The sequence below is a fragment of the Quercus lobata genome, chromosome 3, assembly GCF_001633185.2.
Source record: "Quercus lobata isolate SW786 chromosome 3, ValleyOak3.0 Primary Assembly, whole genome shotgun sequence".
NCBI classification, from domain to species: Eukaryota; Viridiplantae; Streptophyta; class Magnoliopsida; order Fagales; family Fagaceae; genus Quercus; species Quercus lobata.
The window spans coordinates 21,641,812-21,665,949 of NC_044906.1; the positions used below are offsets into that span (position 1 = coordinate 21,641,812).

At 36.2% G+C, this 24,138-nt stretch overlaps 1 protein-coding gene across 2 annotated transcripts; it reads left to right on the plus strand.

Moving 5' to 3' along the window:
- The first annotated feature begins 15,027 nt into the window (after positions 1-15,027).
- LOC115979731 (formin-like protein 11) lies at positions 15,028-19,568 on the plus strand. 2 transcript variants are annotated; one of them, XM_031101793.1, is made up of 5 exons: positions 15,028-15,679; positions 16,035-16,222; positions 16,843-17,078; positions 17,169-17,863; positions 18,723-19,568. In XM_031101793.1, the coding sequence occupies exons 1-4, from the start codon at positions 15,069-15,071 to the stop codon at positions 17,826-17,828; spliced, it is 1,695 nt and encodes a 564-aa protein (XP_030957653.1). In that variant the 5' UTR covers positions 15,028-15,068; the 3' UTR covers positions 17,829-17,863; positions 18,723-19,568. The 2 variants fall into 2 exon arrangements, with proteins under 2 accessions (XP_030957653.1, XP_030957652.1); XM_031101792.1 differs by lacking the exon at positions 18,723-19,568 and having other exon boundaries at positions 17,169-17,959.
- Positions 19,569-24,138: the final 4,570 nt, after the last annotated feature.

Sequence of the window (24,138 nt, forward strand, 5' to 3'; positions counted from 1 at the left end):
ACAGATATTGATATGAGTTATCAATATTAGTATTGGAGTCATTTAAATTTAAAAGATGAGATCTTTTAGGGATCACATATATCTAATAATAAGTGAATCTCTACTAGTATTTAAATACTACTACATCAGTCAGATAGTGGTTAGACACAGTGAGAAAAACATACGTATAGTTTTGAGTGCTCTCTCAAAATAAGCCGTCTCTCTGGGACATCATCTACTGTTCCCTAGAATTTGGAGCGTGGAAATTAGGAGAGACTCTAGTAGCCTTTCCTGCGACTTGGAGGTGTTCCACAAAGGAGATCGTGAGGAGTTCGTAAAGCAAGCAAAGTTAAAGATCCGGCAATTTGGTGATCTGCTCCACCAAAGGTATGTGTCTACATAACATCTAGTAAAGTATATATTTATTCAACATTGGTATCAGAGCCGTTTTATGCTTGTTTTCAGTCTTGAATGATGCCATGATCTCTGAAATATATCATCCCATATGCATGCTAAAATTAAAAGTTTAAGTAATTTTTAATTTTTCAAATCTATAATTTTTTTAAAATTTTTCAGATCTGTAATTTTTTATTTTTTCAGATCTGTAATTTTTTAGGCATGTTATGGCATGTAGAGAAAGAAATAAAAAGCTGTAATTTTTTATTGTTTACATGAAATCTGAAATTTACAGGCTTATTTTGACCCATTAAATCTTGTTTAATGTCAAATATTTTTTAATGATTTTAAAGTACATTCCATAAGCTTTAAAACGACAGTTTACATGCTTAATTTAGACTTTAAATGAGAAAGTTATGGTCTTTTAAAGATTATGGTTGTATTTGATAAAATCTGAAAATTTGATGTCTAACGTGGAAGAGGATGAACAATAAAGTGAAAATTGTTTTATAAAAGTGTACCGTGTGGGCTCCACTAACCACTAATTGTTTGAGTGGTTATCTAATATTGTGTAATGTATAAGTCCCACGTTGCTTTCACCAAAAAAAAAAAAAAGAAACAAAGGAGCCCCACGTTGATGTTAGTGTGTTAGTTACACTAAAACACTATCCTTGTTTCATATACAAACAAATATAAGGGCCCCACACTACTTTATTAGTTACACCTTGATAAAGATAATGTGCATATCACGTTGGTGTATCAACATGTTGAATAAAATATATACTTTACTAGATGTCATGTAGACACATACCTTTGGTGGAGCAGATCACCAAATTGCCGGATCTTTAACTTTGCTTGCTTTACGAACTCCTCACGATCTCCTTTGTGAAACACCTCCAAGTCGTAGGAAAGGCTACTAGAGTCTCTCCTAATTTCCACGCTCCAAATTCTAGGGAACAGTAGATGATGTCCCAGAGAGACGGCTTATTTTGAGAGAGCACTCAAAACTATACGTATGTTTTCTCACTGTGTCTAAAAACTATCTGACTGATGTAGGAGTATTTAAATACTAGTAGAGATTCACTTATTATCAGATATATGTGATCCCTAAAAGATCTCATCTTTTAAATTTAAATGACTCCACTACTGATATTGATAACTCATATCAATATCTGTTAAGTTCAAATTTAAACTCACTTATCAGACAACCTATGTGGACGATCCATGGGCCATGGTTTATGGATTGGACCAAAACCAGCCCAATTTCTAACATCTCCCACTCGTCCACACTGGGTACTACAGTCAGAACTAGCTCCTCTCAATCTTTTGTCCAATCCTCTCTTTATACAGAAAAATGGAGTGTGCGACCTGACGAGAAGGTGTAGGGTAGGAGTACTATATTAAGTCACCATCTAAACTAACATAGTACATCACTCATTGTATCTCGTCTATGCCCCAGATTATTTGATCACACCCGATCAAGTTTCTTTAATCCCTCATGAGTTCAAAACTCAAATCAACACTTGATCCTATACCATATAATATGCTCATGATTATGTTGAAAAATAAATTCCTCATAATCGCCCGGGCTATGAGCCATAAAATAAATGGTGTGTTCTAAATAATCTTCCCCAGACACTCATGTCAATTCATTTACACTTGACCGCTTTCCTAAACATGCTCCCCGAGACCGTATATATCATGGCCCTGAGATGACATGCTAAAGTAGCGACATCAAACATTCACTTCATGACATAGTTCTAGGTCGAAAAAGGGCACAGAATGGACCATATAATGGTCGACTAGGGCTCACATAGTGACGGAGTAGGGATCTATCCAATCACTCCCTTAATTGGTCGGCTATAGCACATACAGTATAATTTGTATGCTACGGTGGAGCTCCCACTCAACTGGGCTTGTCACACTCAAACACCGTACAAATCTTAGTCCAATTGCCACAAAAGCAACCAACCTGAGTTTCTTAGCACAGTTACACATCAAGTTCCTGTCCAAGATCTCACATTTGGCTTTATTCAGGCTTTATGAAGTTGTGGATACACTTCAAGTGCGACTCCCATAAGTCTCATCTTAGCCTAGCTAAGGCGACATTCATTATATAATCTTGCACGCCTCCCTAAGCGTCAAGATGATCACTTACTTGATTTACAGAAAAAACAAAGTGATCACTATGTCTCATCCTGCTCGCTACTCAAGCGCTAGGGTGATCGTCTATGTGAGTAGACCGATCTAAGCCTGGTGACATATTCTCAAATAACGCGTGCTCAGTATGCAATATCAATTACATCACAAGATGAATCAAAATGAATAACATCATTATTGCATAAAGTATGAATAAACATAAATGTCCATAAGGTATCCAAAAAACATATCAAATCCTACAAAGTCCCAAACTCCTAACATGAGCCTGAAAGACATCTCTAGCAATGGCTTTAGTAAGTGGATCAGCCACCATCCTGCTAGTGGAGATATGTTGGAGGATCACCTCTCCTTGTGTAATAGCAAGACGAATGTAGTTATAACGAGTTTGTATGTGTTTGCTTTTGCTATGATACTTAAGATCTTTAGCATGAGACAAGGCTGCCATATTATCACAATACATCTTTACAGCTTCATCTGCAAGAGATGTCACCCTTAGGCTTTGGAAAAATCTCTTTAACCAAACAGCTTCTTGTGCTGCTGCTGAACAAGCAACATACTCAGACTCCATTGTGGATAAAGCAATGCAAGACTGTTTCTTACTACACCAAGAGATAGCTGCACCACTAAGTAAAAATGCATAACCTGTAGTGGACTTGCGCTCATCTCTATCACTAGCCCAGTCAGCATCAGAATATCCTCTCAATCTCAAATCTCCACCCTGATAGCAAAGAATGAGATCCGATGTCCCACGAAGGTATCGAAAAATCCTCTTAACTGCTTGCCAATGAACAGGTCCTGGATTACTTTGATAACGACTAACTATACCAACTGCAAAACAGATGTCTGGTCGAGTACACAACATAGCATACATCAGACTTCCAACTGCACTTGCATAGGGAACTCTTGCCATTTCTCTCTTTTCCTTTTCTGATTTAGGGCAATCTTCAAGGCTTAATGTATGTCCCTTCTCAATTGGAGTGTCTATGGGTTTGGAATTATGCATACGGAATCGCTCTAAGATCATCTTTATGTAAGTTTCTTGAGACAAACCAAGAAGCTTCTTTGAGCGATCCCTGAAGATCTTAACTCCAAGCACATAATTAGCCTCTCCCATGTCCTTCATTTCAAAAATAGAGGACAACCACCTTTTGGTGGTGACAATCATCTCCATGTCATTTCCAGCCAACAAAATGTCGTCCACATACAAAGATAGGATAAGTAAACTCTTTCCTGATCGTTTCACATACACACAATGGTCTTCTTCCATCATTTCGAAACCAATCAAAATAATAGCCTTATGAAATTTGAAATACCATTGTCTAGACGCTTGCTTTAGGCCATAAATGGAACGTTTAAGGCGGCACACTTTACGCCCTTGTTCCTTGACCTCAAAGCCAATAGGTTGATCCATATAGATCTCTTCGTCTAGTTCTCCATTGAGAAATGCAGTCTTTACATCCATTTGGAAGAGTTCCAAATCCAAATGTGCAACAATAGCCAGAATAAGGCGAATAGAGACAAATCTCACTACTGGGGAGAAAGTCTCTTCATAGTCTATCCCTTCTCTTTGGGTATAGCCTTTCGCCACGAGACGAGCCTTATATTTGTCAATCGATCCATCTGCCTTGCGCTTTATTTTTAAGACCCACTTGTTTCCAATGGTCTTGCGCCTAGGCGGAAGGTCAACCAACTCCCAAACTTGATTCTTTGCCATAGAATCCATCTCATCCCTCATGGCAACTATCCATTCATGTGAAGTAGGTGAAGCTAATGCTTCCTCATAGGAAGTAGGCTCATCAAGGTCCAGTGAATCACATATAAAAGATTCCCCCTCAATCTCAAAATGACGACGGGGAATAGTTCCACATTCACTTCTACGTACCTTGGATCCTTGTGTGTCACTATCTAGTGGTTTGCTCCTACTAGGAGCAAAATCACTCCCACTATCTTTGGCGATTTCAGGATGAAGTTGTGATTCTCCACCCTCGCCCAAAGATGGTATGACACCTTCAAGTTCTTGCAGCTCATAAAACTGAAGATCTTGTTTTGCTACACTGATGCTTGGAAAATCATCTTCAATGAAGTTGACATCACGAGACTCTATCTCAGTCATTCCACCATCAGAATGTTCACCATACATTACATACCCCTTTGAGCTTTTTGAATATCTTATAAAGATTTTCTTACTTGCTCTAGGGCCCAATTTCCCATACTTATGGGAAGTACTGTGAACAAAACCTACACAACCCCAAGGCCGCAAGTTCTCCAAATTGGGTTTTGCACTAGTCCATAACTCATATGGTGTTGTGGGAACTGACTTAGAAGGCACACGGTTAAGGATGTAGGCAGTAGTCATCAATGCATCCCCCCAAAATGAAATTGGAAGGTTGGCTTGCGCCATCATCGATCTAACCATCTCTAATAGAGTACGATTCCTTCTCTCTGCAACACCATTTTGTTGTGGAGTACCAGTAATCGTCAATTGCCTACGTATCCCTTTTTCCTCACACAGTTCCTGAAACTGTTTAGACAAATATTCATGACCCCTATCAGTTCGAAAAACCTTTAGGTTCCTTTCTTTCTGATTCTCAACCTCTGCCACAAAGCGCTTAAAGCAATCTAATGCTTCAAAGCGATGAGAAATCAGATAGACATAACTAAAACGTGAATAGTCATCTATAAATGTGAGAAAATAAGAGGCGCCATGGCGTGCCTTAACATTCATAGGTCCACATATGTCTGAATGGACTAATTCCAAAGGATGAGTTGCCCTTGGAGCCTTACCAAAAGGCTTCCTACAGGCCTTTCCAGCTAGACAAGGTTCAGACATAGGTAGGCTTACATTAGTGATAGACCCCAATAGGCCTTCTCTAGCTAGTCTAGCCAATTTTTCCTATGTGTCCAAGTCTAGCATGCCATATTACAAAATCAGAAATATCATCATTATGAGCAATGAAAGAAAAAGAGGAATGATCTAAATCCAACATAAAGAAATTATTAGATAAATAACCATGTCCATATAAGGTTTTATTTAAATAAAAATCCAACTGAGGACCATCAAAACGGAAACTAAATCCAAGTCTAAGCATAGTAAGTACTGAAAATAGATTACATTGGACACCAGGTGCATGAAGCACATCATGAAGAAGTAACGTACGTCCCAGACGCAATTTGAGTTGGTAGGTTCCAACTCCTATGACTTCTTCTTGAGCTCCGTTACCCAAAATAACGTACTATGTGCCTGTTGGTATCCTTTTGTAATCCACACACCCAACTCTATCTCTGGCTATATGTTTGGTTGCTCCTGAATCTACAATTCACCCAGGAATAGTATGAGCAACAAAAACATGTGTACAAACATAAGTAATAGCAGAGTTGTTAAGAATGGATACCTTCTTCGGCTCAGTGCACTCACGAGCGAAGTGACCCTTCTTACCACAGTTGTAGCACTTGATCTTTGCCTTGTCCTTCTTAGCACGCTTGCCCTTTTGGCGCTTTGCTATCTTGCCTTATTTAGGCCCAAGGTTACCAGCTCTTTTGGCATTCCTTTCTTGTCCTTTGCGTTTAGGCCTGAATGCCTTCCGCTGCCCAGATTGGGCGACAAGGAGGGTGTTTTGGTGTGCCCCCATGCGCTCTGCCTCAAGCTCGAGATGACGAGAAATATCAGCAAAAGTCTTGATATTCTTACTATGTGTCAAAACAAGCTTCATTTGCCCCCAAATAGGTTCAGGCAGTGAACGTATCACCGCTGTGACCTGTTGTTCATCAGAGAGATTATTACCAGCAGCCTTTAGGTCACGGATCAATGTTGACATTGTCCTTAGATGTTCAGCTATGCTATGTTTTGAATCCATAACATATTGCTCAAACTTCAAAGTAAGAGCTCGCAACCTAGTTGCTGAAGTCCCTCCAAAGGCAATCTTAAGCTGGTTCCACATCTCTTGGGCATTTGGGTAGTTCTCAAACTCCCCAATAAGATCATTGTGCATGCTACTCAGCATAGTGAAGCGTGCACAACGATCTTTCTTAACCCAAGACTCATAGGCCTCTAAGTCACGGCGATGTTGGGCAGTATTCCCATTTTCAGGTTGCATCATCACATTGGTTAGGGTTTCAAGGACCTCTTGTTCATTAAGCAGATATTGAATTTTTCTATGCCACATATCATAGTTGGTTCCATCTAGTTTCTCACCCTTAGTTAGATCAGCAACTACATTCTTAGTGGCCATGTTCACTACATTCATTACACAAGTTGACATTAGCACATAATTAGCCTCTCCCATGTCCTTCATTTCAAAAATAGAGGACAACCACCTTTTGGTGGTGACATAAGCCACATGCAAGTGGTTGTGTGGGTTTGTAATATTGTTTACAAACAGTGGGCTTTTAATTTATATATATTTTTTAATTTATAGTAAAACTATATATATTCTTAATTTTGTTTAGACCACATTTTTTCTAATGTGACATATGTGTACTTGTAGTGGCAATTTTTTTTTAACTGTGATGTTAAAATTTAATTGTGATAACATGAGAAAATTGTGAAATTAGTTTTCTAATTTTCTGTATAATTATGCATGTTTTTTAATTCTTTGAATTAATTAATGATGTCTTTTTAGCATATTGTGATATGATTGAATTGATATTATATGAATGCATTATGTGATGAATATGTATCCAAAGGGTTTATGAAACTCTTTGGCTCATCTCTATAGTTAAAGATTGTATTGGTAATTTATGCAACATGTATATTTTTATTTATTGTTATTATGTATGGATAAGACAATTTTGAAATTATTTGGTAACGTGACATCCCCAATTTTTAATTACAAATAGAATCTTTGTAGTAGGATACTTGAATATGTAATTTTTTTTTGGGCCAATGTTTTTTGGCAAATTTTTGGGCCATTGTTTTTGGCAATGTAATTTTAAGGCTATGTAATTTAATTTTGGAAGCCATGTAAGGGGATGTGTTTCACGGTTACCTATAATTTTCAAATTTTGTCTTAGCATGTTGTATGAAATTACCAATAGGGCTTATAGTGGAGCCCATGCACAATGTGTTGTGCACAAAAATGAATGGACACATGTTATATTTATGATTTAATATGTGGATGGTGTGATGTTTTATTCTTCACAAAATTTTATTTAAAAAAATCAATTGGATGTGTTATTCCAATTTACATAGTGAGAGATGATTATGAGCTTAGCGAAATTTTCGATCTTACTATGTAGAAAGGAATATCATGGTCTAGTTGGATTTTTTTTTGGAAATAAAATCTAAAAATGTATGTGCTAATGTCAACTTGTGTAATGAATGTAGTGAACATGGCCACTAAGAATGTAGTTGCTGATCTAACTAAGGGTGAGAAACTAGATGGAACCAACTATGATATGTGGCATAGAAAAATTCAATATCTGCTTAATGAACAAGAGGTCCTTGAAACCCTAACCAATGTGATTATGCAACCTGAAAATGGGAATACTGCCCAACATCGCCGTGACTTAGAGGCCTATGAGTCTTGGGTTAAGAAAGATCGTTGTGCACGCTTCACTATGCTGAGTAGCATGCACAATTATCTTATTGGGGAGTTTGAGAACTACCCAAATGCCCAAGAGATGTGGAACCAGCTTAAGATTGCCTTTGGAGGGACTTCAGCAACTAGGTTGCGGGCTCTTACTTTGAAGTTTGAGCAATATGTTATGGATTCAAAACATAGCATAGCTGAACATCTAAGGACAATGTCAGCATTGATCCGTGACCTAAAGGCTGCTGGTAATAATCTCTCTGATGAACAACAGGTCACAGCGGTGATACGTTCACTGCCTGAACCTACTTGGGGGCAAATGAAACTTGTTTTGACACATAGTGAGAATATCAAGACTTTTACTGATATTTCTCGTCATCTCGAGCTTGAGGCAGAGCGCATGGGGGCGCACCAAAACACCCTCCTTGTCGCCCAATCTGGGCAGCAGAAGGCATTCAGGCCTAAACGCAAAGGACAAGGGAGGAATGCCAAAGGAGCTGGTAACCTTGGGCCTAAAGAAGGCAAGATAGCAAAGCGCCAAAAGGGCAAGCGTGCTAAGAAGGACAAGGCAAAGATCAAGTGCTACAACTGTGGTAAGAAGGGTCACTTCGCTCGTGAGTGCACTGAGCCGAAGAAGGTATCCATTCTTAACAACTCTGCTATTACTTATGTTTGTACACATGTTTTTGTTGCTCATACTATTCCTGGGTGAATTGTAGATTCAGGAGCAACCAAACATATAGCCAGAGATAGAGTTGGGTGTGTGGATTACAAAAGGATACCAACAGGCACATAGTACGTTATTTTGGGTAACGGAGCTCAAGAAGAAGTCATAGGAGTTGGAACCTACCAACTCAAATTGCGTCTGGGACGTACGTTACTTCTTCATGATGTGCTTCATGCACCTGGTGTCCAATGTAATCTATTTTCAGTACTTACTATGCTTAGACTTGGATTTAGTTTCCGTTTTGATGGTCCTCAGTTGGATTTTTATTTAAATAAAACCTTATATGGACATGGTTATTTATCTAATAATTTCTTTATGTTGGATTTAGATCATTCCTCTTTTTCTTTCATTGCTCATAATGATGATATTTCTGATTTTGTAATATGGCATGCTAGACTTGGACACATAGGAAAAATTGGCTAGACTAGCTAGAGAAGGCCTATTGGGGTCTATCACTAATGTAAGCCTACCTATGTCTGAACCTTGTCTAGCTGGAAAGGCCTGTAGGAAGCCTTTTGGTAAGGCTCCAAGGGCAACTCATCCTTTGGAATTAGTCCATTCAGACATATGTGGACCTATGAATGTTAAGGCACGCCATGGCGCCTCTTATTTTCTCACATTTATAGATGACTATTCACGTTTTAGTTATGTCTATCTGATTTCTCATCGCTTTGAAGCATTAGATTGCTTTAAGCGCTTTGTGGCAGAGGTTGAGAATCAGAAAGAAAGGAACCTAAAGGTTTTTCGAACTGATAGGGGTCATGAATATTTGTCTAAACAGTTTCAGGAACTGTGTGAGGAAAAAGGGATACGTAGGCAATTGACGATTACTGGTACTCCACAACAAAATGGTGTTGCAGAGAGAAGGAATCGTACTCTATTAGAGATGGTTAGATCGATGATGGCGCAAGCCAACCTTCCAATTTCATTTTGGGGGGATGCATTGATGACTACTGCCTACATCCTTAACCGTGTGCCTTCTAAGTCAGTTCCCACAACACCATATGAGTTATGGACTAGTGCAAAACCCAATTTGGAGAACTTGCGGCCTTGGGGTTGTGTAGGTTTTGTTCACAGTACTTCCCATAAGTATGGGAAATTGGGCCCTAGAGCAAGTAAGAAAATCTTTATAAGATATTCAAAAAGCTCAAAGGGGTATGTAATGTATGGTGAACATTCTGATGGTGGAATGACTGAGATAGAGTCTCGTGATGTCAACTTCATTGAAGATGATTTTCCAAGCATCAGTGTAGCAAAACAAGATCTTCAGTTTTATGAGCTGCAAGAACTTGAAGGTGTCATACCATCTTTGGGCGAGGGTGGAGAATCACAACTTCATCCTGAAATCGCCAAAGATAGTGGGAGTGATTTTGCTCCTAGTAGGAGCAAACCACTAGATAGTGACACACAAGGATCCAAGGTACGTAGAAGTGAATGTGGAACTATTCCCCGTCGTCATTTTGAGATTGAGGGGGAATCTTTTATATGTGATTCACTGGACCTTGATGAGCCTACTTCCTATGAGGAAGCATTAGCTTCACCTACTTCACATGAATGGATAGTTGCCATGAGGGATGAGATGGATTCTATGGCAAAGAATCAAGTTTGGGAGTTGGTTGACCTTCCGCCTAGGCGCAAGACCATTGGAAACAAGTGGGTCTTAAAAATAAAGCGCAAGGCAGATGGATCGATTGACAAATATAAGGCTCGTCTCGTGGCGAAAGGCTATACCCAAAGAGAAGGGATAGACTATGAAGAGACTTTCTCCCCAGTAGTGAGATTTGTCTCTATTCGCCTTATTCTGGCTATTGTTGCACATTTGGATTTGGAACTCTTCCAAATGGATGTAAAGACTGCATTTCTCAATGGAGAACTAGACGAAGAGATCTATATGGATCAACCTATTGGCTTTGAGGTCAAGGAACAAGGGCGTAAAGTGTGCCGCCTTAAACGTTCCATTTATGGCCTAAAGCAAGCGTCTAGACAATGGTATTTCAAATTTCATAAGGCTATTATTTTGATTGGTTTCGAAATGATGGAAGAAGACCATTGTGTGTATGTGAAACGATCAGGAAAGAGTTTACTTATCCTATCTTTGTATGTGGACGACATTTTGTTGGCTGGAAATGACATGGAGATGATTGTCACCACCAAAAGGTGGTTGTCCTCTATTTTTGAAATGAAGGACATGGGAGAGGCTAATTATGTGCTTGGAGTTAAGATCTTCAGGGATCGCTCAAAGAAGCTTCTTGGTTTGTCTCAAGAAACTTACATAAAGATGATCTTAGAGCGATTCCGTATGCATAATTCCAAACCCATAGACACTCCAATTGAGAAGGGACATACATTAAGCCTTGAAGATTGCCCTAAATCAGAAAAGGAAAAGAGAGAAATGGCAAGAGTTCCCTATGCAAGTGCAGTTGGAAGTCTGATGTATGCTATGTTGTGTACTCGACCAGACATCTGTTTTGCAGTTGGTATAGTTAGTCGTTATCAAAGTAATCCAGGACCTGTTCATTGGCAAGCAGTTAAGAGGATTTTTCGATACCTTCGTGGGACATCGGATCTCATTCTTTGCTATCAGGGTGGAGATTTGAGATTGAGAGGATATTCTGATGCTGACTGGGCTAGTGATAGAGATGAGCGCAAGTCCACTACAGGTTATGCATTTTTACTTAGTGGTGCAGCTATCTCTTGGTGTAGTAAGAAACAGTCTTGCATTGCTTTATCCACAATGGAGTCTGAGTATGTTGCTTGTTCAGCAGCAGCACAAGAAGCTGTTTGGTTAAAGAGATTTTTCCAAAGCCTAAGGGTGACATCTCTTGCAGATGAAGCTGTAAAGATGTATTGTGATAATATGGCAGCCTTGTCTCATGCTAAAGATCTTAAGTATCATAGCAAAAGCAAACACATACAAACTCGTTATAACTACATTCGTCTTGCTATTACACAAGGAGAGGTGATCCTCCAACATATCTCCACTAGCAGGATGGTGGCTGATCCACTTACTAAAGCCATTGCTAGAGATGTCTTTCAGGCTCATGTTAGGAGTTTGGGACTTTGTAGGATTTGATATGTTTTTTGGATACCTTATGGACATTTATGTTTATTCATACTTTATGCAATAATGATGTTATTCATTTTGATTCATCTTGTGATGTAATTGATATTGCATACTGAGCACGCGTTATTTGAGAATATGTCACCAGGCTTAGATCGGTCTACTCACATAGACGATCACCCTAGCGCTTGAGTAGCGAGCAGGATGAGACATAGTGATCACTTTGTTTTTTCTGTAAATCAAGTAAGTGATCATCTTGACGCTTAGGGAGGCGTGCAAGATTATATAATGAATGTCGCCTTAGCTAGGCTAAGATGAGACTTATGGGAGTCGCACTTGAAGTGTATCCACAACTTCATAAAGCCTGAATAAAGCCAAATGTGAGATCTTGGACAGGAACTTGATGTGTAACTGTGCTAAGAAACTCAGGTTGGTTGCTTTTGTGGCAATTGGACTAAGATTTGTACGGTGTTTGAGTGTGACAAGCCCAGTTGAGTGGGAGCTCCACCGTAGCATACAAATTATACTGTATGTGCTATAGCCGACCAATTAAGGGAGTGATTGGATAGATCCCTACTCCGTCACTATGTGAGCCCTAGTCGACCATTATATGGTCCATTCTGTGCCCTTTTTCGACCTAGAACTATGTTATGAAGTGAATGTTTGATGTCGCTACTTTAGCATGTCATCTCAGGGCCATGATATATACGGTCTTGCGGAGCATGTCTAGGAAAGCGGTTAAGTGTAAATGAATTGACATGAGTGTCTGGGGAAGATTATTTGGAACACACCATTTACTTTATGGCTCATAGCCCGGGCGATTATGAGGAATTTGTTTTTCAACATAATCATGAGCATATTATATGGTATAGGATCAAGTGTTGCTTTGAGTTTTGAACTCATGAGGGATTAAAGAAACTTGATCGGGTGTGATCAAATAATCTAGGGCATAGACGAGATACAATGAGTGATGTACTATGTTAGTTTAGATGGTGACTTAATATAGTACTCCTACCCTACACCTTCTCGTCAGGTCGCACACTCCATTTTTCTGTATAAAGAGAGGATTGGACAAAAGATTGAGAGGAGCTAGTTCTGACTGTAGTACCTAGTGTGGACGAGTGGGAGATGTTAGAAATTGGGCTGGTTTTGGTCCAACCCATAAACCATGGCCCATGGATCGTCCACATGGGTTATCTGATAAGTGAGTTTAAATTTGAACTTAACAGATATTGATATGAGTTATCAATATTAGTATTGGAGTCATTTAAATTTAAAAGATGAGATCTTTTAGGGATCACATATATTTGATAATAAGTGAATCTCTACTAGTATTTAAATACTACTACATCAGTCAGATAGTGGTTAGACACAGTGAGAAAAACATACGTATAGTTTTGAGTGCTCTCTCAAAATAAGCCGTCTCTCTGGGACATCATCTACTGTTCCCTAGAATTTGGAGCGTGGAAATTAGGAGAGACTCTAGTAGCCTTTCCTGCGACTTGGAGGTGTTCCACAAAGGAGATCGTGAGGAGTTCGTAAAGCAAGCAAAGTTAAAGATCCGGCAATTTGGTGATCTGCTCCACCAAAGGTATGTGTCTACATAACATCTAGTAAAGTATATATTTATTCAACAAAAACCAAAACGACGTCGAAGGGTGGGTCTTGGAAGCCAGGTAGGAGCTCAGAATTTCGCGTCCATTTTTTTTATGGGCCAAGGATAAGGCCTGCTAAAGTTTATGGCCCAAAAATTAAAAGGTCCACTATAGCATTGCAAATTACTTTTCAGTTTTCTCTTTTTCATTTTTTACGGTTATAAAATGGTGGTAAACTAAAGTTACAACCTTACTCAATAAAATAAATATTATTATATATTTTAAAAATCTAACCATTGAATTATATATTCTTTATGCTCTTAATACACAAATCAAATTTTGTGTTAATTGGATATTATTTACTATATGATCTCTAAGTTTATGTTTTATGCATAATTTTAAACTACAAAACTTACAATTTAAACAATTATTGATGACATATCTATTGATCTTTAGTTTTCTAAAAATTTTGCAAGTATGGAGAATATAAGAAAAATATGTAATCTTATGGTGGATTTGTCAAAATTCACCTCTAATTAAAAAATATTGAGTAAGGTCGTAGTTTTAGGCTACAACCAATTTTATAACTAAATTTTGTCATCTTTTTTTTTTCTTTTTTTCTTTTTTTTTTTTTTTTTTTTTTTTTTTTTTTTTTTTTTTGCTATCAGGTTAATCATATCAATATCATGGCGTGTAAGGTCTAAACAAAAGTTTAGTAACCCAACCTAATAAAAACTTTTTGTCACAAATTATTCTTCTTCCTTTTGTGTTTGTATTTATAGGTTAATGATAAGTGCTCAAGCATTAATGGAAGTAGTTGCAAATGCATAGAAAAATTTAAAGATTTTTTTCAAAGAGAAATGCTATGTCCACAACATTTTCATAACAAATCATATGTTGCAGGTTGTTACGGATTGTTATTAGTAGGGTATAAAAGTAATTTCAGTGGTAGGTTCAAATTAGAACCAATAACAACTAATCAACTATGATTTGTTGTGAAAACATTGTATACGTAGTATCTTTCTTTCTTTTATGAAGTGACAAATGAAAATAGCAAATGAGATTTATATGTGTTAGTCTCAAACCTTTTTTAAAATGATGTAATTATTTTATAACGAAATATAGTTTATACAATATATCAGATTTTCAAAACTAAGCTATCAATATTTTTAGGTAATATGTAATGGGAGGGATATGGGGGCATGGAGTTTATAGGATAGGTTGGAATCTATATATATGGTATCAACAAAAATGCAGCATTCAACTCTAGCTTTAAATTTGATTTATGGTGATATAAACCTTTTCACATCTCATCATCAGCATATGGGCTCATGACAGTAGCAATTACAATGTGCTCCACATCACAATTGACTATTGGTTTTTGGATGAATGAAAAGATTTCATTAATGAAACCTTTAACTACAACAAGCTGGTTAAGCAAGCAACAAAAACAGACCACTAACCAAGCACAACTAATTGCTTAAAAAGCAGTTCAGCCTCAACAACCACCCAGACCTACAACTTCAAATTCATCAAATGTCAGGCCTTCTAATGCTTCAGCTGGTGGTCATAGTGAGACAAAAGACATTTTCCCTCTACAATAGTCACATGTTAAACCTTCTATGACCAACTCTACAGGTTTACCAATGAATCTAGCTACCCCAGATATTAGCTCAACCCAAGATTCTTCACAAACCCAATGTCCCCAAACTCCATGCAATAACAAACAGGAGAAACAAACATTTGAATCTTCTTCAGACTGTCAGAAAAGTTTCAAGCCCCCACCTCCTCCACCTCCACCTCCACCCCCATGTGTGACATATTTTCCTTCTTCATCTCAAACCTTTCCAAAATCATCAAACACTCCATCTTGTATTCCACCACCACCACCACCATGTCCACCTCGTTTAAAAGGAAAAAATAACTCTACTAAAGGCCCACCCCTTCCTCCTCCACCCCCATATGTGACATTTTTTCCTTCTTCATCTCAGACCCCTCCAAAATCATCAAAAGCTCCATCTTCTATTCCACCACCACCATGTCCACCTCCTTTGTCAAAAGGAAAAAACAACTCTGCCAAAGGCCCGCCTCCTCCACCATCTCGACCGCCTCAATCTACTCCATTGGGCAAATATGCAGCTCCATTACCAAAATTGAAGCCATTCCACTGGGACAAGGTAAAAGCTGCCCCTGATCAACCTATGGTTTGGGATATGCTGCCACATTCATTTAAGTAAGTTGCTTTAGCATTACGTTTTTAACCATGTTAGGATACTAAAATTTTTACTACATTAGTCGCCAATTACAAAAAATAAAAATAAAAAATTTACTGTTTATTTTATGTTGTTGAAGTAGCACAAATCAAATTAACTGTCACATCATTTTGTAAGCCTTTTGTAGTAAAATTGGTGGTAGCTTTAGAATTTTTTGTACTTTCTTTGGCTACAATATATTTCTTCTCTTTCTGTGTAATTGAACATATTATGAATCACGAAACAGGTTGGACGAGGAAATGATTGATTCACTTTTTGGAGACAATTTAAAAAACTGTTTCTATATAATTGAACTTATTATGAATCACGAAACAGGTTAGACGAGGAAATGATTGAATCACTTTTCGGAGACAATTTAAAAAACTCAATGAACAGTGATGAAGCTAAGAAGAAGACTCCTCCAAGCAAGCATGTCTTTGAGCCAAAGAGACTACAAAACATAAGTATAGTGTCAAAAGCCTTGAATGTGACTGCTGAGGAAGTATGTAAAGCACTAATACAAGGTATAACTTAGCTTTAAAAAATAAGCAATTGTGATTGAGTGCCTATTTTTCCACATTGTGAGAATGAAGTTGTGAGGAGCATGGAAGAACAATAAATGTGAACTAAAACACAGTTATTATATATGCCCCATAAATTATTTTGAGATGTGAATTCTAAGCAATTCACTTATGTTAGAATTGGATTTTCAAGTTTCAGCGTCAGTTTTTAAAGATTTTTGGTCAGGACAATAATGAAGAATGATGGCTTCTGTCCTGTAGTCCTGTACTTCCAGCAAATGGATTATAGATTGCAAATTACTAAAAAGGTTCTCATCACTTTTAGAACAGGATCCCTCTCCAAAAGTTAAGGTTTTCCAGCATATGGAGAGAGGCCATTGCAAGATCAGGATTTTATTTCTTGTATATCCGTGTGTAGACATGGTTTTCTATAGACCTTTGAATTTGTGATGTTTAATCTAAACCATGAAATGGATCCTTCCCAAATGGAAATGATCGTTCCATAACTTTTGAGGAGAGAAAATATATCGCCAACAAACAATTCATGGTGTTATATCAAGTACAAGTGCAGACATACTCATGCCTTCACCTGATTATAATTTTTATCAAATGGTGGGAAGCAGGGAAAGGTTTGGGTTTGCAACAACTGGAGGCATTGGTGAAGATGGTACCTACCAAAGAAGAAGAGGCTAAGCTCTCTAGCTATGAAGGAGACATTAATGAACTGGAGTCTGTAGAGAAGTTTTTCAAAGAAATTCTTGAAATACCATTTGCCTTTCTACGAGTTGAAGCCATGCTTTACAGAGAAACTTTTGAAGATGAGGTGGTTCAGTTCAGGAAATCTTTTTCAATGCTAGAGGTAACCATCAATCATAAACATATCAGTTTTGATCAAAACCAACATTTCTAATACAATGATCATTCTGACTCTGATTTATGTTGTTACTAGGAGGCCTGCAAGGAACTCAGATCAAGCAGGCTCTTCTTAAAGCTACTTGAAGCCGTGCTCAAAACAGGCAATCGTATGAATGTTGGAACTAGCAGAGGAGGTGCTAGAGCATTTAAGCTTGATACCCTCCTTAAACTTGCTCATGTGAAAGGCACTGATGGGAAAACTACCTTACTCCACTTTGTTGTTCAAGAAATACTCCTGTCTGAGGGAATTAGAGTTTCAGATAGTATTATGGGGGTTGAACAGAGTAAAGAAGATTACAGAAGAATGGGTCTTGATCGTGTTTCTGGTCTGAGTACAGAACTCTCCAATGTGAAAGAGACAGCTACAATTGACTTGAATGTTCTTGCAAGCTCTGTCTCAACCCTATCAGATGGATTGGCCACACTGCAACATCTAGTACAAAAGGACTTGTGTATGGATGAACAAAATGGAAACTTTGTCAACTCAATGAGATCCTTCATAAATTATGCAGAGAAAATTCTGAAAGACTTGCAGGGAGAAGAAGATAGGGTCCTAACACATGTCAAAGAAATTACTGAGTACTTTCATGGAGATGTGAGCAAACACGAAGACAACCCACTTCGGATATTTGTCATTGTGAGAGAATTTCTGGGCATGTTAGATCATGTTTGCAAAGAGCTTAGAAGCTCTTGAGCTTTACACTGTCCAAATTCTCTGGCACCATTCTGGTAGGTTAAATTGCTTGGTGTGTTTAAAAGATACAGCTCATCACCAATCAGTTTGTAAGTTTATTTATTTATTTATTCATGTGGAGCTTTAAACCATGCAGATTGAATTGCTTGCATACTCTAAACAATTGATCCGGGGTTGTTGGGTTGAGTTGAGTAAAGTAGACTGAAATCTTATTTGGGGATATGTAATAACAAATAACAGCATATTAAATTAGCTAAATGCAGATCTAAATTAGAAATTAACGCATGTTGCTGCTTGGAAAGAAAAACCAGACTATAACAGTCATTATCCTAATCAGTAATGTCAACTAGACTATTCTACTATTCTAGTACTTAATCTTACCCAAGACAAATTTATTTTGTTTCCATACAGGGTCAGTGACTTGTTTGTCAAGGACATGTCTGAATAAAAAGAATGTCCAAGAAGATTCAACCAAAAAATCTATGTATACGGCACAGCACAATGCTTATTTTTACTTTTTAGTAGATAATTTTCGCCACTTTGTTTACTGATCCACCATATTTTCACAACAAACACTCGTATCAAAATTAGGACCTTACCTATTGCAGAAATTTCTTTCTCTAGGCAAGAATTACACACGGTTAAATGTTTCAAAAGCCAATTTCCAACCTTCTCCCCAATATGAACATTCTGAAGTTTTTTTAGAAAGCTTGACATTCTGTTGCAACTTACAACATATTTACTTCTATTTGAAATGGACTCATAAGCATCCTCATATGATACACTAAATTGTTTTCGAATTCGCTATGAAAGCTTTAAAAATTACTTCAATATATGAATAGTACACTATTTCTCCTTATACGCCTAAGTACTAATCTTGATCTCTTTTTCCAGGTCGTAGTTATTGTCCAACCATTCGAGAGCTTCTTTCAATCTTCTCCTTATCATCCAAATCAATCTTATCTGCCAACTTGTCCTTGTCTCCAATGGTGCTCCTCATGTTGTAGATGTACGTCTCCAACTCTTGTTCCTGGCATCAATTCTCTCCTTTGCCTTCTTATCCTCTTCTGCAAACTGCTCGGCCTCCTTCAGCATCCTCTCAATTTCTTATCCTCTTCTGACTTCTTAGCTGCCTTTTTTTCTGCTTACACATGTAAGATACCATTGGCCAACCTCAAAGGTAACCTCAATTTGGTGGGCTCCCCTGCAATAAGAATCAGAACATTGGTCCGAATCCACAAGCTATAGGCTATAGTTATATAGGATATAAAAATCATTGCAATGCAGTAAACTTCTATTTCCTTGAAACTAGTGACATTACACAAATATCACAGTCCATTTTCTGTTTAGATTACCTTGGAGCAGGTGGAATGCCAGATAAATCAAACCTCCCAAGTCCACAACAATCCTTTGTCAAGCTTCTTTCACCTTTGAAGACCTGAAAATTTTCGAAGATACATTAGTCTCAAAACACTACATGCAGCATGTTTATAATAGAGTAAGGTTTCTTCATTCTTGCATGGATTCATATGTTATACCTTGATGGACACTGTGGTTTGCTGGTTGACACCCTTGTTTTTGTTTGGCTCCTTGCCATCAAAGAAAAGGCTACTTCTTCTTGGAACGTCTTTTCCTCACACGTTTTTTATTCATTGTGTCAGTCAACAAATCCTTGCTAAAATTTCATGACGAGACACACTGACACAGACTACAGTTTCTTTATGGTAGCAGCATGAGATTTCTAATATGACATAAGCGTGGGATTGCCTTATTCCAACATAAAATTGGTACACTCCATGTGCTCGTCACGAAACTACTACAAGGTTTTGGTGACATTGATGCAGTAGCATAAAAACATTTGAGGAATAAGGGTGAGTTTGGTTCAGCTTTTAGAAAAAGTGCATGATGAAAAAGTGGAGTTTTGTAAAAGTGCATAATGTAAAAAGTGGAGTTTCAAAAAGCTGAGTGTTTGGTAAAAGCTGTTAAAAAGTGCATAATGAAAAAGCTGAGTGTTTGGTAAAAGCTGATAAAAGTGGCTTTTTGAGGAGTAAATGACCAAAAAGGACAATGTATATATAAGGGAATTTATTTCAAAAATTTTTTTTTTATGTGAGTTTGTTTCATACTTAAATCAATTACTTCATCATACTTAAATCAATTTTTCTCTTTCTAAAAAAATTATTTTTTTCTTACCAATATTAGCTAATAATAATCTACCACTTAAGATTTATTGTGAAAGTATTGTAAAAATATTGTGATAAAAATTGATAGTAATTTTAATTTTAACATACTATTAAAATTATTTTTTTCTCTTTCTAAAAAAATTATTTTTTTCTCACCAATATTAACTAATAATAGTCTACCTTAAAATTTATTGTAAAAATATTGTGATAGCGTTTCTTTTTTATCTCTTTTTTTCTCTTCACCCACGTGGCTCTCCTTACTTTTTTTTTTTTTTTTCCTCTCTTTTTTTCTCCTCCACACACGTACCCACACTCTTTTTTTTTTTTTTTTTTTCCTCCTTTCCTCTTTAATTCATTTCTTCATACCACTTCCAGAACGTTCCACCTCTTCATACCACAGCTCTCCTTTTTTTTTTCTTTTTTCCTCCTTTCCTCTTCAGTCCAGAACGTTCCACCTTTTTTTTTTTCTTCATTTCTTCATACCACTTCATACTTCTTCAGTCCAGAACGTTCCACCACAGCTCTCCTTCTTCTTTTTTTTTTTTTTTTTTTTTTCCTCTTAGCACTTCAAAACGAACAGAGGACTTTTTTTTTTTTTTTCCTCAGTCCTTTTCTTTCTAGAATTTTTTTTTTCATTCGTTCATTCCACAGTGAGCTGAACCAAACTCACCCAACTCATCCAACTCCAGAGTAAATCTGTATCCTTTTCTTTCCAGAATTTTTTTTTTCCGTCCTTTTCGTTCGTTCCTTTTCTTGTCAGATCGGCTTCTATTCCGGAGACGGCAATGGCGGGGACTGTTTTGGTGCTGGTCACTTTGATGATTGCGTTCCCGGCGTGTTCTAAGAGCCACCGGAACTCATCCACCGCAAGATGGGTAACAAACTCCATTTGAAAGATTTTGCTACATTTTGATTTTTTTTTTTTTTTTTGCATTTTGAGGAATCCTAATTTGCAAAGGATTGATTTTTTTTTTTCTTTAGCTGATTTGGGGATTTGTTATAGATTTTTTTGTGTTTGGATTTGGAAATTTATTGGGAGAGCAGAGAGATTATTTGGGAATTTGTTATAGATTTTTTTGTGTTTGGAGTTGGAAATTTGTTGGGAGAGCAGAGAGATGAGATGAGAATGGATGATTTATCAAGGATAATTTCGTAATTTTTGGAAGAGCCCAACGGCTCAAAATCAAAACGCGCATAAGTTTTTGTTTATGGACCTCCAGAGCTCCATAAACTCAAACGCGCGTTTCTTCACAAATATAAAACGCAACTTTTTCCAAAAAGTTGCGTTTTATACTTACCAAACACTATTTTCGGTCTGGCTTTTTTGAAAACGCGCGTTTTGAGCTGAAAACGCTGAAACAAACGGGCACTAAGTGTTGTGAGCTTAGATGGGAAGAACCATGGAGAACCAATTTTATTTCCAAATTACTTCCTAAGCGAACATACATTTTGAAACTCACTATTTATATGGTAACTTGAATATATGGTAGTTAGAATTTTTGGAGGGAATTTATTTTAAAACTATTTTTTAAAGTAAAACATAGATGCTTCAAAGTAAAACATACATTCTGAAACTCACTATTTTTTAAACTGTTTTTTTGGAGAGAATTTATTTTAAAACTATTTTTGGAAAACAAGATTCCATTTTTGAATTATATATCTAACCTCACGCAATATCATGGCACAACAAGCTCAATCTTACAATTCATTCCTTCAACTCATCTTTTTCATACAAAAAGACAACAAAAAAACACACAAGGGCAGAGCTACATGTTAGGGTGGGGGGCCATGGCCCCTCCAAAATTTTTGAAAATATTTTTATACTATATAGATATATTTAATATTTTAAAAATTAGTCCCCAAAAAAAGGACCCCCCAAATATTTGAGTTAGTCTAATAATTTTCTTAAGAAAAATTTTCCAATTGGTCATAGTAGTTATAGAGAACTAGTCGCAGACCCATACAATGCGTGAATATATTATTAATGGTTATTTTGTGGTCAAACTTAATTATTTGAAAGAAAAAAATTTATAATAAAAATTTGTTAAGGATCATTTTATGAATCACCAAAAGAAAATTCTTACCACATAAGTCAGTATTCTACCAGTAATAAAAATAATAATAATAAAAACCCAAAAATATAAGTATAACATAATTTATCAAATTATTCAAACAAAATATTTTGAAGAAATCATTTAAATCAGCTATCAAATATTTATACGACATACGCTAAAAATTTCATAATTAAATATAGTGTAGAGTAAATATGGCTTTTACGAAAACAATGAATTCAAATTGACATAATAATACTAATAATAATAAGTAGAAAAAAAAAAAAAAAAAAAAAAAAAGAAGAAGAAGAAGAGAAACCTTAGTGTAAATTTTTGTGCAATTGAATATTTCTCTCCTATTATGGTTTGTTCATGTGTGTGTGTGTGTGTATATATATATATATAGAGAGAGAGGGAGAGAGGTGAGTAAGAATGTAATTATTATTTGAATGATTATTGTGATTGCTGATAAAAATTAATAAAAAATAATAGAAACCTAAAATGTTTTTTTCCCCCCTAATAAAATAGAGGAGCCTAATTTATTGTCATTTAAAGTAATTAAAACAATAGAGAATATACTCATAGAGTGAGACATTTGTATTACCTATAAGCAAACGAAGAGTCATTCTTATAGCGTTTGATGACTTTTAGATTCAGTAAACCCATTAGAAAAGACTTTGATTTATTATTATTATTATTAGAGTCACAATTTTTAGATAGTTTATTCTATTTTGGCAAAAATGACGTGGTAATAAAAATGAAGATCAATTGTAGCATAAGTATATTATATATCTTATCATTATTTTGGTACGATGCATCCTAATATGAAGTATTCATTATGCAAATTATTGTTCTTAATATCAACTTCCAAAATCTAGGTGGTAATGAAAAAAAAAATCCACAATTGCTAGAACATTTGAATTTTTTTAAAATTATTAAATATTGGTTTTTTTTCCTTTCTTTTCATTGGAACTGATTAGTGAAGAATTTGTTCCTCTTATCATTGCCTAAATTTTTACTATCATCATTGCTGCAATAAATCCAATGAAACACGCCCATTTATGAATGAAGTTTATTCTTAAATGTTCATTCTTCCTTTTTTCCCCCCTACATGAACATGACCATCTTTGTTTGTTTTTTTTTTTTTAATCCTTCTTTTAGTCATTTTATCAAACACGTGGAAATATAGAACTACAAATATTTGGATTGCCTTCAACATTGAAATAGAGAGCAAACCACTTTCTTGGCAGCATTTCATTACAAAAGAGACAAAACAAACACACACACGCAAACACACATAACATTGCAGTATATAAAATACTCTTGACATACCATATGGTTTGAAGGAACAGAACGATATTCCCATTTAAGAATATAGGCTTGTGGTTTTGAAAGGAGCTCTATACTTGCAGGAGTTAAATCCAAAACCATTCCCTTTCTGGTGAAGAGAAATAGATGACATCTAATGGTTTATATATCTTCTATTTGATTTATCTCTCTGATTTTATAGGGCAGTGGCAACTGAATATTATGAACTGGTTGGATTCAATGAGAAGAGGAAGAGGCAATATATGAGGAGATGAAGAGTTTGAGGCATTAAAGAGCTTACATGGGAAGTTTAAAATAGTGGAGATAGAAAGTCATAGGTGTTATGGAAGTTGAAGTGAAAACTGCAGCAAAAACATTAAAAGAATAATAGAAAAAGAATGGAAATAAAATACAATTTTTTATTAATGAACATAAAATAATGACATGATTGCTAATGTGGCTTAACTGAAGCGTAGTAACAATAAATGTTACGATTCAGCTTTTAAATATATATATATATATATATATATATATATATATTTATATATATGTATTGTTTCTCAAATTTATTTTTTGTTGTAAAATCTCATATCTCTTAAAGTTTTGGATCATTCATTCGTTCAATCGGAAAAAAATTTACCCACAATGGTAGACAATTTGTAATTTATATTTAAAATGAAAATTTTAAGGATTTCACTATAGAAGATGGTGAAAGATGAATTTAACTCTATAAAACATTTAATTTTAAAGATTTCACTATGAAAGATA